Consider the following 15,798-nt stretch of genomic DNA (forward strand, 5'->3'; position numbering starts at 1 on the left):
AGCTGCAGTCTTGTAGCAGGGACAGTGACAGGCAGTGCCAAGAAGCTCCTGTGGGGCTGATGAGGGGGCAGATGATCTTAGGACTGGGCAAGGTGCTGAGCCCACAAAGCTGACACAGGACAGAAGGAAGAGAGACTTGAGATCTTGAAAGCCCTTGAAGGTGGCATTGTGACAGAGAGCAGACCCTCTGGAGCCACAGGAGTTTGGACAAGCCACAAAGCAAGTCTGGAGGACTTGCAAAGGAAGGTGAAATTCACCTATAATTTTATTTCAGTGGAAGACAGGAGAGCAAGATGATTTTGAAGGAAGAAAGGGAGGTACTGCTCTGTGGAAACAGTGCGTATGCATAAGCATAGTTATTTTAGTGTCCCCCTTTTAGTAGGATTAGGTACTGTTTAGACAGCCTGAACAGCAGACCCTTCCAAGGCCAAGGAGCCAACAACAAACACTTATGCTACCCTTGCCCCTCCAAAATACTCATTAAAGGGGTACTCCACACTTCTCCCTCAGTGTCCTGCACCCTACCTCCCAGTGCAAGGCATGATCGTGACATTCAAGACATCCAGTTCCACACAGGGCCTACCTGCCAGCTGTCAGAGACACAGAGCTACCCCAGCAAGTGTGCAGAGTTTAGCAAAGCAGTTTGCTAAATTATACAAAGGGAATAATTTGCAATGTAATGATGTGTTTGCATTCTGAATATCTGATTTCCTGTTCAACAAATAACCTAAACACTCCCAACCAAACGAATTGTAGACAAGACTTAAAACGTTTGGAGAAAAGCACTCATCCAGAAAATTAAGGTCAATACGGAACAGATGGTGCCTCTGAAAAATGCGGCTTACACATTTATCTTTATGTAAAATAAAAATCTTTTAAAAACCACCGGCTGTTTGGTGACAGTCCTACTTGAAATATTGAATCTCGCACTCCATGGATAATAAAGCAGCACTAAAAAATTACTTCAAAATACTAAATCTAAATAAAGTTCTCTCAACTACTGTGCAATAAGATTTTTGTGAGCATGTAAATACATATCAATAAAAGGTAGATTCAATCGCTTCCGTAACCACTATAAATATTGCAAGTGCTCTCCCCATTTCCATAAATATGACCCATGACTCCCAAGTGAAAAGCTTTTTCATTTGCAGCCGTCAGGAAAAAAATGATCCTTTCTTCTTTATCAAAGTCTTCTCAAAGGCTGAATTTGAAGCCCAGCCACAGGGAGTTGTGAACAACTTGTTACGATGATGCATGAAATGCCTTCTCCAGCCTCAGAGGATTTGATCAATTCAATTGCAGGAGAATTGCTGTTATCCTGGAGGGCAGGCAATGTCATATCCACTTGGGTAGGGCAACAGAGGCTCTAATTGGCCAGCAAATTACTTCGGTCATACAGAAATGAGCCAGAACAAGCAGAAATAATAAGAGACAGACCTGTCAAACACCTAATGAGTAATAACATGTCAGAGACAAAACAGAATTATATTAAAGAAGTTGAGTATTGGCATAAGCCATGGTGCAAGGTGAGAAACAGGCAGGGGAAGGCTTGGCAGGACAGCAGGTCAGCCCCCTCTATGGCTGCTAGTAAAGGCTTCCTAGAGCAGTTAAAAAGAGGGCAGTCAGAGAAAACACAGAGCAAGAAAACAGCAAGCAAGTTCAGGGCCAGAGTGAACCAAACACGTTTGGACGGAGAGGAAACATTTTGCAGTACGTAAACCTACAGTCCCAGGGAGAGCTCCTCCCATGCATCACCAGCAGAGCACCCTGCAGCCAGCCAGAGCCCTCTGACAGGGCATTACTTCTGATCACAGGCTATGCACATCACCCAAATCGCTGCACACATCAGCCTTAAGTTAATTCCTACGTGGCCACATTCATGCCTGGACTGAAGAAGTAGCCTGTGATAACAACTGTGGCTCACCAGCTTCAGACACCAAAACAGCCAGGGCCACAAAAGGATGTATTTGCTCATAACACCCAAAAAAATAAAAATTAGCCCAGTGAGAATAGACTGCTGAAGCACATCCACAAAAAAAGCAAGGTAATTACACACCTACTACCAGCTTTTGTCTGATGGCCACCAAAAATCCAATAAGAGCACCTTTTTTCCAATGTGGCTTCCAGGCATTTGCATCTACTAGAAAGTCCCATACTTATGTAACTCATTCCTTCAGCTACAACACTGATGGAAGTTGCACAGGCAGCTTCTGCAAATCCCAATTTGCCAAAAAAGCTGCAGGAAGCTTATTGCAGCAATTTTCCCAAGTTGATTCATCCTTTTTATTGGCTTCATGATACTGACTGACTGATGTTTCTGATCCAACTTCCTCTAGAAATTACTTATGATTCCCTGCACCACTGGGAAAAATAAGCTCAGCAAGAACATTTAGACTCACTGTCCCTAGCAATGGGCCTGACAGCAGTAAAGCACAGACAAAATGAAACTAGATTGTGTGTACTGGCAAAAGGCTTTCCAGAGTGGCTTTTGCATTGGGGTTTCTTGCTTCAAGGTCATCCCAAACCACATCACATCTGGTAAGCAGCAGTACAAGAAAAGCTCACCAGAGTCTTACAAATAGTAGAGAGTAGACCAAGTTCTTTTTCCCTCACTATCTAAGGCTTTTTAAAACTAAATTAATCTTTTGTATTTCTTTTAAGAGAAGATGGAGTTGATTTTTTTGGTCCTATTGCATAGTCAAGCACTACTGCTGCACATAGAAATGTCTATCTGCATCACGGCTCCACTCCCTATTTCTAAAAATAAAATATTAAATATATCATATTAATTTGTTCCTCTAGCACCTGGCATTTAAAGTTATTTCTTGGCAACTTCTGTTCTTGGCATTTAAATATTTTTCATATTCCGCTGAAGTCTATTGGTTATCCTTCTCTGCCTCGCTAATAATTTGGTTGATGGCACGCAGGTGGGGTTCTTATAATTAAAAATCCCATTTACAAAGTTTGCATTAGGTGATCTGAAAAATAGAGCACTCCATTCAAAGGTTAAATATAAGTAGGCTGCAGAGCTCCATGAAAATATTGCATAATTTAGAGATAAAAATAGTTTTGCTTTATTCAAGCTAGACAGGATAGGTAGATTTTTACTGCAATCAGCCTAAACCTCATCTCCAAGTTACGTGCTCAAGTTGATTACAGAAAATTAAATTTAGTATTAATCAACCTAGGAATGAGGAAATTACAAAAATTAAAATAATACATAAATCATGGAAAATAATGGTGGAAACAGCTACAGGAGATCATTTAATGCATTTTCCTACTTGTCTCACACCAGAATCAACTCCTGCCTCCCCAAGTCAATCCTGACAGGTATTTGTCCATCTGTTCTAAAAATTTAGCCACCACACAGGTACCAGAATGCATCAGCCAGAGCCCTCCAGGGCACCACCAGCCTTCTGCTACAGACCCTCTTCTGGCATCCTCCATTGATCCTGATTTGGATGTCCCTCTGCCCCTGCCCTCATGGGAACATGAGGCAGGATGTGACCAGAGCAGAAGCACCAGCCCCTAAGACCAGTAGCTGATGGCTGCACTTCCCACCCACCAAGATGTGTGGGTTTTGTTTTTCTTCGGTAAAAAAACCCCAAACAAACAAAAAACCTTCATCAAGCTTCACCTGCTGTCTGCAGAAGACCTGATCAAATCATGCCTGAATTCAGTGGTATCTCCTGGCCACCCCCACAGGGTGTACGGCAGAGCTGGGCAAGTGTGCTCCAAATTTCCCAAATAGTCCTCAAGTACTTTGCAAGACCATTTCACTCTCTGGCCATGAACCTGAAGAAAGCTTGGCAGAGGGCTCTGCTTATACACTACTACACTCCTGCAGAGTCTCAGTTAACGAGATTAAAAGCTGGTCTTTTGTATTCCAATTTATCTAACACATACCAGCTAGTCAGCCCTGCAGTGACTGCACTGTTTCAAGTTCTCCACTCCGCAAAGCAGATACTATCCCATTGAAACCTGTACAGTATGGAAGCATTTAGTTCTAAAGGTACATGTACAGCACAAGAATTTTCTTTACTGAGCTAAATACTGATGTTTTACTCCTTCTATAGTATTGCTTCCTGGGAAATGTAAGAATCCAGGCAGTCTTTATCAGCTGGGGGTGAGGGAGGACAGATGTAGATAAAGCTCTTGTATCTGCACTGCTTTCTTCCCAAGAAAAATCAGCAATTTAGAGAAATTAAAAAGCCAAATGAAGTCCTTAAGTCATCCCCTTAGTCACTTCCAAACTTTTTTAATCCCTTTGAACACCCTTTGTAGTTTAGTCAACAGCTTATTTTTTTCCATCCCAATTAAAAGATGCCACGTATGTTTATACGTGTTATACACACACACAAATGCCCATCACAGAATAGATTAAAAAGCATAATCCTTATAAAAAGCCATAACATTTTCCAATTCTGTGGAATCAAAAGTAAAGGAAGTAGTAGCATGGTTAAGGCTGAAGCCAGAAATTCATTTCTGAATGAATTCCTGAAAGGCTTTGCTGAAAAATTCAGTCTAAGTTCTCAGGCAACTGCCCCTGGTTGTGCCTTCCAGTGGGAACACAACAGCTTTGTTTTGTTAGCTTTAATTGAAGCCATGTCCCCTTTCAGTGGTTCCCCCTTCAGCCAGCTCCAGTCTTCCTAATTACGCAGGAGCAAAGAAAAGCACTCAGCAAAGAAGCTGTTAACTCAGCCAGGTAGAGAGGCTACAGCTAGTGGAGAACCCACGCTTGGGGAATACTCCAGGCCACTCTAAGCAGGGTGCACAGCCCAGGCTGGCCAGGGGTCCCCTGCGATGCAGACACTCCCTGGCAGCGAGGACCAAGTGCACCCATCACACAGTGTGGGGGGAGCATCCAGCTCAGGCACATCTATCGTTTGCTTTACTGCATTCCTTAGCAGAGCCAGGACAAGGAATCACAGCCCTGCAGCCTCCTCGGTAACAGGGGCTGGGCTAAGGGGAAAACTCCCCAAGTTTTCAAGAGCCAGCTCAAGAGCTACAGGGATAAAGCAGTTCTCCTACCTGGACACCCTCAAAAGCACAGCCAGTGACCGCACCAGGCAGTGCACGGTATCACTTGGATCAAGAGTAAACACTAGGTCTGAAAGGGCACATCTGTGGACATATGAAAGGAGCCCAGGAAACTTCCCCAGATACACGCAAAACCTCAGAGGTTTTATGAATTCCTAGTCCTAACAATGCACTTCGGGAGCTACTGAACACTGTTCTTACAGAACACAAAAAGACCCTTTGCTCTGGGGCTATGAACAGCAGACAACCATAGCATTGCCAGGTCATTAGAAAAACACTAGCATTAACATATTAAAAAAAACAAAAACAAAAAAACACACCAAAAAAACGCTCCATCAGGCTGCAGGGAACAGCATTTTCCTACTAAACATTCCCCTGTACCCAGAGAAGTGCACTCACTCAGAACATGGCCAACATGCACTCAACAATGCAGATATAGGAAAGTCTGCAGTAGCTCCACACATGCTGCAGAGCGCCTTTGTAGAAATCAGGTGATGCTGAAGAGCAGCAGTTTCAGGTTAAGGCCAAAGCTAATTAATTGAGTTGTGAAAGTAGGGATTATCTCATATGCTTTGGTCCAGCACTGGTTCTTGGGAAACCATCCCATTTTCATTATGGACACAAGTGCATGACTCTACCATACATTTCATGGTACAGGATTCTTGGGATCAAGGTGAAAGATAAATGCTGAAGATGAACATAAGGAAAAAATGGAGGGCTACAGCAGACATACAGCAAAACACTCTCTACTGCCACACTGCTAATCTGCCATCAGTCCTTTTGCCAGGGTGTGTGAGATGTGTTGTGGGGTGATGAAAGCTGGGTGTCTTGTGACTCAGTGTTACCAGGATTACTCAGGTGTACTTTAGCACCATGCAGTTTGTTTCTGGACACATGAATACCTTGCAGAGGTTTTTTTTTTCCTTTGGCAATCTGCATCACCCAGAATGAGACTGTCCTAGCAGCAGCCTTACCTTCTAATATCTTGGAAAGACACCTGTAAAGAGATTCCCTAATGACTTAAACCTCTGAGCACCCATGAATTGCCTTATAGTGTCAGAGTAACTCATGACAGTTGCTTATTTACATAGACAAATGCATCTCTGTCTCTGTACATCAAGGTGATAAACATCCAAACAGATGTAAGGCAGGCTCCCAGATTCCTCTGCAAGCTGAGAACTCACTATCTTGACACTGATACTTCTGAAGGAAACAACTTTCTTGCTTTAGGTTCACTGGAAGATCAGAAGACCTTGAAAAATTACTATGATTATATATTAAGTCCATGTGACTTTTCAGGGCACAGATTTTCCCCTGCAAAGAAGTAAAAATTCATTAATAAGCTGGAATAGAGTCACATAAGAACCAGGGAGACAGGAATGCTACTAACCTTGAAAACATGGAGACCAGCCTCTTGTATTTTTCTTCCCAACTGCAAATCAATCATCCATTTGACAGCAAGCTTTTCATCTTATACCACTTAGCAGTAATCATTTCACTTCTTATTTGGAGTTTGTGAACAAGTATTCCATTTATTAGCTTCATAAAATCTCAAATGCATAGAGCTACAAAAGTTAGGCACCTCAGCACACACTAACACAGGGTTCCCAACTATTTCAACCTTCTTTATGCTGTAGAGAAGCCAAGACCACCAGGATTTGAGACCCATGGTGGACATACCCCAATGAGTATATCCCCAGCATTCCATCACTTGCACTGTTCACTTGCTGCCTTTACAGCTTTTACTGAAAAGCACAGCCCCGGCACTATACCTGCATCTCATTTACCTCTGGAATATGTCACATGCTTCACAGGTTTAGAAGTCCTTTTGGCTTCCTTCTCAACAAGCCTATCAGATGCCTTAATGCAACACTGCACAACAGGTTGCCTATGCATCTAGACTATACATGACTTTAAATAACTAAGTGATTTTAAGTCCCTGAGTCATATACCACCTCCTTACACTAATTCTCCAAAGTCATCCCATGCTTTCTGGTTCACCAGTTAGTACTGTTCTTCCATAACAGCACCCATGGGTGATCTTGTGAGGCACACCACCCTCTTGTGTCCAAGATGAGTTTCACTAGTTCCACCTGGAAGCAGCTACTGGGGCAGCACTTGACCAGACCAGATGCAAACAGCCCTCAGGTGTCTGGACACAGGACTCTAAACCTCCTTTCAGAGGTCTGCTCTTGCTGTTCCTTGCATGTAAAAGAAAGCCCAGTATTTCAGACTAAGCATGGAACTCCTACCAATCAGAAGCAATTTTCAAAAAATCATCATGATGGGAGTACCAGAAGCTAAGTATCAAATGTAAATAACATGTAAACATTAGTGACACAGTAGTAGATTCAATTAACATGAACAACCACAAAAGACAACTCACAATTCGGAAATAGCCTTTTGTCATGTAGTCATTATGGCTTGACAGAAAGAAAAGTTAGATTTGTTTTTGAAATGGTTAGTGCAATTTTTTATTTGAGAGGTCAACTATAAGGAGAGTTAAACAGTTGAATCCAGTATGACACCTCAGCTTCCAAGCCGTTTTTGAACCTGATCTGAAATATGGCACTGGACTCTTATCTAGAGTCAAGGCATTTGTGATCTCAGAAATAAAACCACAACTGGTTTTCCCCCAAGAGATGGCCGTGAGGGGGTTTAAGTTTCTTATGGGATAATTCATATTTCACATAAAACAGAAGAAGGATAGCTTAGCAGCTTAACAGCATCAGAAGTGCAGGTATGTGCTTGGCCGGTACCTCTGCAATCCATACATACAGCTTCATCTAATATGTAATTCATTTGGAGAAGTGAATGAAGGAAGAAGTAGGCAGCCTCATTGAAGAGATGCATAATGCAGCATTTGAAAACAGCTCTTTCCTAGAAATCAGAGTCCCACAAAGTAACCTTGGGCTTTCACACAAGGAGTGGCTACAGTGTATTCCCCAATACTGTCTGAATTTAGATCTTCCTCTCCTGCTATTTCATGCAAAGCAAGAATGAACAGCCAAGCTTTTATCCAAATCTAAAATCACCATCACTTTCCTTGACAGTGATAATGGCATTTATGAAGAATTTAAGTAGTGTACACCTTTCTGGAATCAGAAGTCAAGCATCAAGACACTCACCATGTCTTCAACTTTTATCCAAGTTACCCATCTTCTGATATAGGAGAGACCACTAGGTGCTGACACCACCATTTCCTTATACTTATTGCTTTTACAAGCTATATTAATTCCTAGTTCATGACAGCATCTTTGCTCTTCCCCTTCATTTCTCTTCCAATACGAAGAACTCCCACTAACCACAATGGAAGTCAACGTATGTGCACACAGGACATAAATGACCTTTTAAGGCTATATGGTTGACCAACAGAAACAAATATACATACATGTAACTAAAATTTTCTTCCATTTAGCAACAGGTACCAAGTTTTGAGACTTCAACCTATTACACCTTCTCCTCCTACCCCCTTAGTTTATGGGGAAGACTCACTGTGCTTCCCTAAGCAAAACAAGAAATAGACCACATCAAGTTTGCTCCATAGACCAAAAGGTAAAAAAAACCACAATAAAGGACAAACTGGTTCACAGTTGACTATAAATAAAAGTGCAATAAGTGTTCAAGTAGAGTGTAGAGTTTAAGCAAGCTGTACAACCACATTTGGCATAGTCATCTTTTAAAGGCTCTGCGTGGGTCCCTCCCATTACTGACAACAGGAAGAGGCTGAACGCTACTAGCTGGTGCTGGATTTACAGGTCCTCGTCCATTGCCTCTCCCACTACCTGCATAAGAGTGGCCATGATTATATGTAAATGGAAGTCCACTTGATTCAGGTCCAGTTTGTAAACCATTTCCTGAAAAGACAGAAAAAAGGTTATCACAAATTCTAAAGATTGAAATCATTGCTCCCTTACATAAGTTTATCAAGGGGGAACACCTGGAGTTTGCAGCAATCAGCAAACCGTTGGTACCAGAAGTAAAAGCCCTCTGGCACTTCAAGGCCCCAGACCACAGCTTACCTTCCCCACCTCCAAGAAGAAACAAGCAGAAGAAAAGCAGGCTACACAAAGCTACTTGCATCACTCCCCACTATCAGACACACAGAACCAGAAAGCTGCCTTGTGAAGCCCACAGAAGCAACTCAGCTAGCACTAAGTTCTCATGAACTTGAGCCTCATAAGCATCACTGTTCGTGTTTTGCTAGTAGGAAGAGGGAAAGAGCTGAAAAGGCAGAATGACAACAGGAAGTATGGGGAGAGAAGAGACAAAAGGAAATCACTGCATTTAAAGACCATACAAGAAACAAAGAGAAAAAAGTTTCAGAAAATATGCACTAGTTCAGTGAAACCAAAGCTGTCCACCACCCAAAGCAGGGACACTTAGCAAGTATCTACACACTAACAGGGCTGAAAGCCCACTTAGCTCTGGCACTGAGGAAACACTGCCCTTGATGCACTGCCCTTCTTTGCTCAGAAGCATTTAATTTTTAAAGAACAGAAATAAGTGACATGAAAATCATGTTACTAAAGAGGAAGCAGACCACCACTGAATTGAAGCAACAGAGATTTAACAGCAAGTTACGGATCAGCATGCTGTCATCTACCAACACAGCTTAACTATACAAGAGCAGGTACTGAGTCTGAGCATCAGATAAGCAGGCCATAACTAAGGTTTCCTCCCAGCTTACACCCATTGAAGTCTTTAAATCATTTTCTTAAGTTTCCATGTTTAAATACACCACAAAATGATCCAGGCAGGTCAAATACTGGAATTCAGTACTACTGCTGCTGTTTTGGGGAGCTAGCAAGGCCAGGCTGGATGGGGCCTTGAGCAGCCTGGTCTAGTGGAAGGTGTCCCTGCCGATGGCAGGGGTGTTGGAACTGGAATTTAAAGTCCCTTCCAACCCAAACCATTCTACAATTCTAACCTGGCAGGAAAGCCAAAGTGACTGACAAGGTTAAAGTACATCATTTTGAAAATCACGGTCTCTGGCAGTTTAAGAAAAACAGAATTTCAAGTCATGTAAAAAAAAAAAAATCTCTGAATGCACCAAAACAACTCAGGATTATTCAAGTTCCTTTACATGATACAGGAACCTTGAATATTCTGATCTCTTCCACTTCTAGGGAAGCAAAACTGGAACTGTTATTCAGAAAGTGTTCATGCTTATGTGCTCACAGGTTCAGGCCCCAGTCTCAAAGACTCTTTACAGCACTTTTGCCCCAGAGTGGAGGGCCCTTAGCAAGATAAATTTCTTTTTTATTCCCATTAAGTATTTCTCACCCTTTCACAGAATGAAAGAACTTACCCAGTGGCCCAAAAGTACAAGAACCCATATTACTTGATGCAGAACTATTATTCTGTTCCCCCTGTGCCTTAATACAAAAAAAAAAAAAAAAGAAGAAAAGACATGGATCAGAGAGAGAAATTTAACATTTTTTACAGAAAGGGGCTTACTTTTTTCCCCATGTTCTTTATAGTGACTCAACACTGAATTTATCTGCTACTCCCATTATTAGCTTATTTTTATATATCACTTCAAGTCTTTTTCCAGAAGAATCACATCTGATGACAGCCTAGTATGAAGTATTCAGAACAAAGAGTACTTTATGCCAGAAGCCTCAGACAAGTTTAACATACCAGTTTGTTCTGCCCAATGTGTTCCGAGTTGGGCTCACTGAAGTTTGGCACTTCTGAGTATACCATGCAGAACCTGGGGAGAAATTATGATTATGAGGAAGTTCTACGGACATTTTTTAATAGAGTTCAACTCCACAACTTGAAGAATTTATGTTCTTATCATATGCCATCACCTAGAAATAACTAATCCAGACCCCATTGTACCCAAAGGTATTACAATGCTCTTTGATCCTTCTGATGAAGCCGTCACATCTTGCCAGCGAGGGCGTTTCAGTCAAGCAGAGACAAGTACACATTTATTCTATGAAGTAAAATGGCCTAAACAAAACAAAAGGTGATGAAACTTCTCCCTTTGCCTCTCTTCCAGCTGCACAATCTTGTCCAGCACCCACTCACAAGGTCACCTGAGGCACAGTCACCCAGCCTGCTCCCAGACTGTGACTGCATTGATCTCTAGGGAAGCCTTAAACACTCCTACACAATACCATTTTACAGAGTGGCCATTAACGTAATGGCATAGAGCAGTCCAAAACAGGGAATGAAATTCAAAACATCCTTTTCCACTCAAAAGGGCTAAGGAAGAATAGGCCCATAAACTCACCACATAGAAATTATGGCAGAGGGGAAGAAAGATTTAGACTTGCTAAGCAGAGTGGAGCTCCCACCTCCTGCTGGGACACACCATCTAGATGAGGACTTACTCTCCAGCATGGTGGAGAGTAAACCCCCAGATGACACTTCTGAGGCACCAAAGAATCTGCAGATCATCCCTCCAATTCCAGCTGAGCACTGGGCATTTTTTAACGATCCAGGAGAGGTGGCCATCCTACAGCCCCACTTCCCTGATGATTACAAGGTCCCCCACTGTACATCGTGCAACAGCGGAAATACCATTTTGGTTAGAAAATGCTGCTGTTTTTCCTGTTCTTTGTCAGGTATGTTACTCACACTTGTTCTTAGCCAGAGGGAGTTGCCGCCTCAGTTTGTGGGCAGTTAAAAGAAGGTTTAATGACGCTTGCTTCTGTTTAGATGATTCATTGCAACTACCTTCATCTTCCTTCCTTGCACTGCTTGTCTCTCAAGCACAATACACACGAGGCTTCCACCAAAATAAAGTGGTTATTCAAGCTGAGGCCTAGATAAGCTATGCTTGTCATTTACACAAATCTGTCCCCTGTCCCAAGTAAAACCCAAAGCTGTGCCACGAGGAGGCCAATTTTCCTCAATATGCCTAGAATCCAGAGAGGATCAGAGCTCATTACCACGACAGCACATAAAACACCCACACCAGTTGCCTGTACTGCACCTATCCATGACCAATCAACAGGCTTTTGCTGCCCTAGCTTCTATTTACTAAGAGCCACCTCATCTTATACTTACCATGGCTCCCCACTAAGAACACGACATAACACTGCAAGTATAAACACACAATACTTACTCCCCAATTTTATGCAGCTCGCCTCCTCGTCCTGTGTAAAGCGTCAGGCATCCTTTCCACAGGGATGCATACCTGCCAAAAGGAAAAAGCAAAGTGTCTCTTAACAAATGAGAAATACCATTGTTGAAAAAGAAAGCAGAAACATGCTATCTTCCACGACTGAATATATATTATATATCAACATGAATGGACTAAAAAAGTTTCCAGGGACCCCAACTTTACCATGCTAAAGTTTTATAGAGGCACATTTTACTTCTAGCAAAAGCTAATGGAAGCTCACCTGACTCCTTTCACAATTCCAGGAAAGCAAACAATTATTTTGAGATTGGATGCTCTTGCTCTGGCTGGAGCAGCCCTTATGACTGTTCCTACAGATGAAAGGCACCTTGCCAGAAGTAGTATCTGTGATATCATTCACTGACAACTCTCAGGTCTTCTTTCAGCAGGAGCCAAGAAGAGTTACCTTTGTTCACTGGAGAATGTAAATGCTGCTACTGAATATGTATCATAGAAAATGCTTTGCTTCTTTAGCATAGATCCTTACCAGATATGTTTAAAGACACAAGTCTGGCCATCACGTTCCAAGTGGCATACAGAAATGCAATGTAATCACTTCTTGATTGCAGAAACATTCACTTACAAGATGGCGTGAGTGCACTCTGGTCTTTATGGTGGCACTTGACTTCAAGCACTGGAATCTGAGTTATGCAAAATTTCCTGTATAATTGTTCCTTTCAGTGAGGGACATCATTTACATGATGAAAATAATGAAAATACAGACCAGAAACCCAGGTGCAGCACAAGAGGGTTAACGAGAACATGTGTGTCATCTATTAAAGGAACAGGGAGTCCCAGCAACTGCACTCTTGGGAGTGAGAGGTATCGGGACAAGTCACCACTTCCTTATGCTCGGGGTCTGTATCAGGAACACAGGTAACAGACCTTCCTCTTGTCCTCTGCCTTATCTGCTGAGACAGGGAGCCATCCAGCCACAAACAGCGCCTCAAAGGCGCCAGGGAGGAGTCAGATTGGCAGGACAGGACCATAACCCCAATGTAACAATAACCTGTACTTCAGGATCAGCAGTAAAGCACAGTACCTACAGTTACAGAGCGAGCCTCAGGAGTCTTCCATCCAGAAGCAGGACTAATGTTCCTCACTTCATAATGCTACCTTTCACTTGAAAGGCTCCCTCCATGCTTCACCTTTAATAACCAGCTAGTTGGACAGTCTTGGGGCAGAGCATGAATGAAAAGAGTTACCAAATAATTTAAATCAAGCATATATTCACTAGGACAAGACCCAGCAAATCATAGGACCGATAAAACCCAGCATGAAGTTATTCCAGGCATGCAAACAAATATTTGTCTAAGAAAGAGCGAGCTATAAAGCACTAAATTCCAGAATGAACTTCCAATTTAGAAATATTAACTGTAGCAGCTTCCCATAAACAGGTTAATCAGCACATCTGTTTTTGCAGAGGAATGCACCTACAGCTTGAAATTCAGCAGAAAAAGGGGACATTTAAATGTGGGATCTAGCTAAGCTCTTCTGCTTTTAAAGGTGAGCATTCTGCACTGAAAAGTCAGATTAGCCTACAGAGCTTAAATTTACCTGCCTTGCAATGGCTCACACTCTCAAATTAATCCTGTTTGAGTGAGGTATAAAATTGTGTTTGGAGAACCTTGTATGCCAGCACGAGGGTGTTTTTCTTAAGATGAGAGTCAAACCAGAATGTATTCAGCTTTTGCCATTTCACCCTGTAAGCAGTCCCAAGTGAGCACACAATTCATGTAAACGAAGGCATGACTTAGCCACCCACCAGGAATAGTGACGTCAACTCGTAAATGTAATTCATACAAGCTAACTCCCTTTCTGACATGAAGGGATGCAATGACCCCTCCCATTTGTTGCACTGAAACATCAGAGCAGCTACAGTAAGCCAGTCACAGAGCAGAGTACAGTAATAGCGCTAAACAGTATCACTATTAATTTATTTCAATGTCATTTGCACAGAGGGCTTTGTACTGGCCCAGAGCCATGGTTTAGTTCCACCCACCTCAGCATCCCAGCACTCCGCGTGCTCTCCAAGCAAGCAGGCTTCCCCAGAATCACCTCTGCCGAGAGGCAGTCCATTTCATATGTAAAGGACATTTGCATAGGAGGAAGCAGCTGCAGTTTTGGTGGCAAGAGTCATTGGATTTCACTCTAAACCCAAGAATTACATTCAAATGAGCAACTTAGAAGCAGCTCAGTCAGCAGCTCCACCAAGTAACCTTTTGCATACTTTTTCATAAAAACAACTTTAAAAGGACCCTATATCCGCTGTAGTTCCACCATCTCCTGAAATATGATAGGCCAAAGAATCAATGCAATGCGTTTCTAAGTGTAACCTAACGGGCACCAAGAACTCAAATGAAAGTGACTTATCACTTTGCTACTGACAATTTAAGTAAAATGGAAAAGGATTTTTAACTTGAAACTAGTTATTCATTCTAATAGCAAGTGTAGAGGGCCTTTTAAAAAAAAAATTATACTGGTTCTGAGATAAAATAACTGTATCTAAGCACACTAACATGCTCTACACTGTAGTCCTAATATGAATTTTTATAGTGAATTTGAAGCTTCTCCTCTGCCTGTCATTTCTGTTAAACCCACTTCAATGAAAAGCAACTTTTCTGCATGAAACGCATTAATCATTCCCTCCTTCCATTAAGGATCTGACTACTAGAGTCAAGAACTAGCTGTAAAAAATAACATGCTTTTGACTTCTCTGCTTGACTTACAGACCAGGACTGACTACTACATTCCCCCTCCCACGTGGCCCAAACCAATTTTTCTAATTTTCCTAAGAAGCCTTTTTTAAAGCCAAACAAGACTCCTGCCCACCACCTCCTCATTAAAAACGCAAGTCCTTCCTAGCTATCTATGAGACTACGCTCCTGCCAGGCACGTTCTGGGCCGGGAAAGGTGGTTAAATTACGCAGCAGATCTGAGGTGCTGCTTCAGCAGCAGGGAGGCAGCGCACAGGCGGCCCGCGGTGTCCTCCTCGCGCCTCCACCTGGGTGACAAAGGGCTCGCGGCCCCGTACGCACCCTTTGGTCAGGCGGATGATGTCCCCCGGCTGGATGAGGCCGCCGATCTCGTCCCACACGGAGATGGTGATGCTGCCCGTCTTGTCGGCCACCTTGCAGGACCTCACCTCGTGCCCGTCCTTCGTCTTGGTGACGCGGCCTGCAGGGAGAAGCGCAGCTCAGAGGGGAGGGAAAGGAAGAGGGGGGGGGACACGGCCCCGCCACTCCCCACCCCCCCCCGGGACACGCGTGGGCGGCCCGGCGGCGGGGCGTGCTGTGCCGGGCGCCACTTACCGATCTCCAGCACAATAAAGATGACATTTAAGTTTTTCAGTCCAGGTTTTATGTCTTTTATGAGGTGGTACGTGTCGCTCGCCGCGCTCATGCTGCGGGGGGTAGGGCTGGCGGGGCGGGCCGAGCCCGCATCCCGCGGGGAAGCGGCAGCAGCGCGGGGCCCGGCGGGGGGAGGGGGGCACTGTCAGCCCTCACAAGGGACTGGGGACACGAGCACCGAGGGGCTGCGCGACGTCCGTGCAGCTCTCCCAACCCCTACCGCCCCGTCTCCCCACCTACAACCACCAGCCCACGCCCCCCTCTTCTGCG

General features: G+C 43.4%; 1 protein-coding gene across 1 annotated transcript; it reads right to left on the reverse strand.

The window, feature by feature from the left end:
* Window positions 1–6,539: 6,539 nt before the first annotated feature.
* Window positions 6,540–15,797, reverse strand: NABP1 (nucleic acid binding protein 1). Its single transcript, XM_054069354.1, has 6 exons — window positions 15,490–15,797; window positions 15,217–15,355; window positions 12,122–12,193; window positions 10,684–10,756; window positions 10,352–10,418; window positions 6,540–8,897 (listed from the first exon to the last, which is right to left on the reverse strand). Exons 1-6 carry the CDS (start codon window positions 15,578–15,580, stop codon window positions 8,713–8,715), a joined length of 627 nt encoding a protein of 208 aa, XP_053925329.1. The 5' UTR covers window positions 15,581–15,797; the 3' UTR covers window positions 6,540–8,712.
* Between the last annotated feature and the right edge of the window lies 1 nt (window position 15,798).

The sequence above is a fragment of the Cuculus canorus genome, chromosome 6 (genome assembly GCF_017976375.1).
Source record: "Cuculus canorus isolate bCucCan1 chromosome 6, bCucCan1.pri, whole genome shotgun sequence".
NCBI lineage: Eukaryota > Metazoa > Chordata > Aves > Cuculiformes > Cuculidae > Cuculus > Cuculus canorus.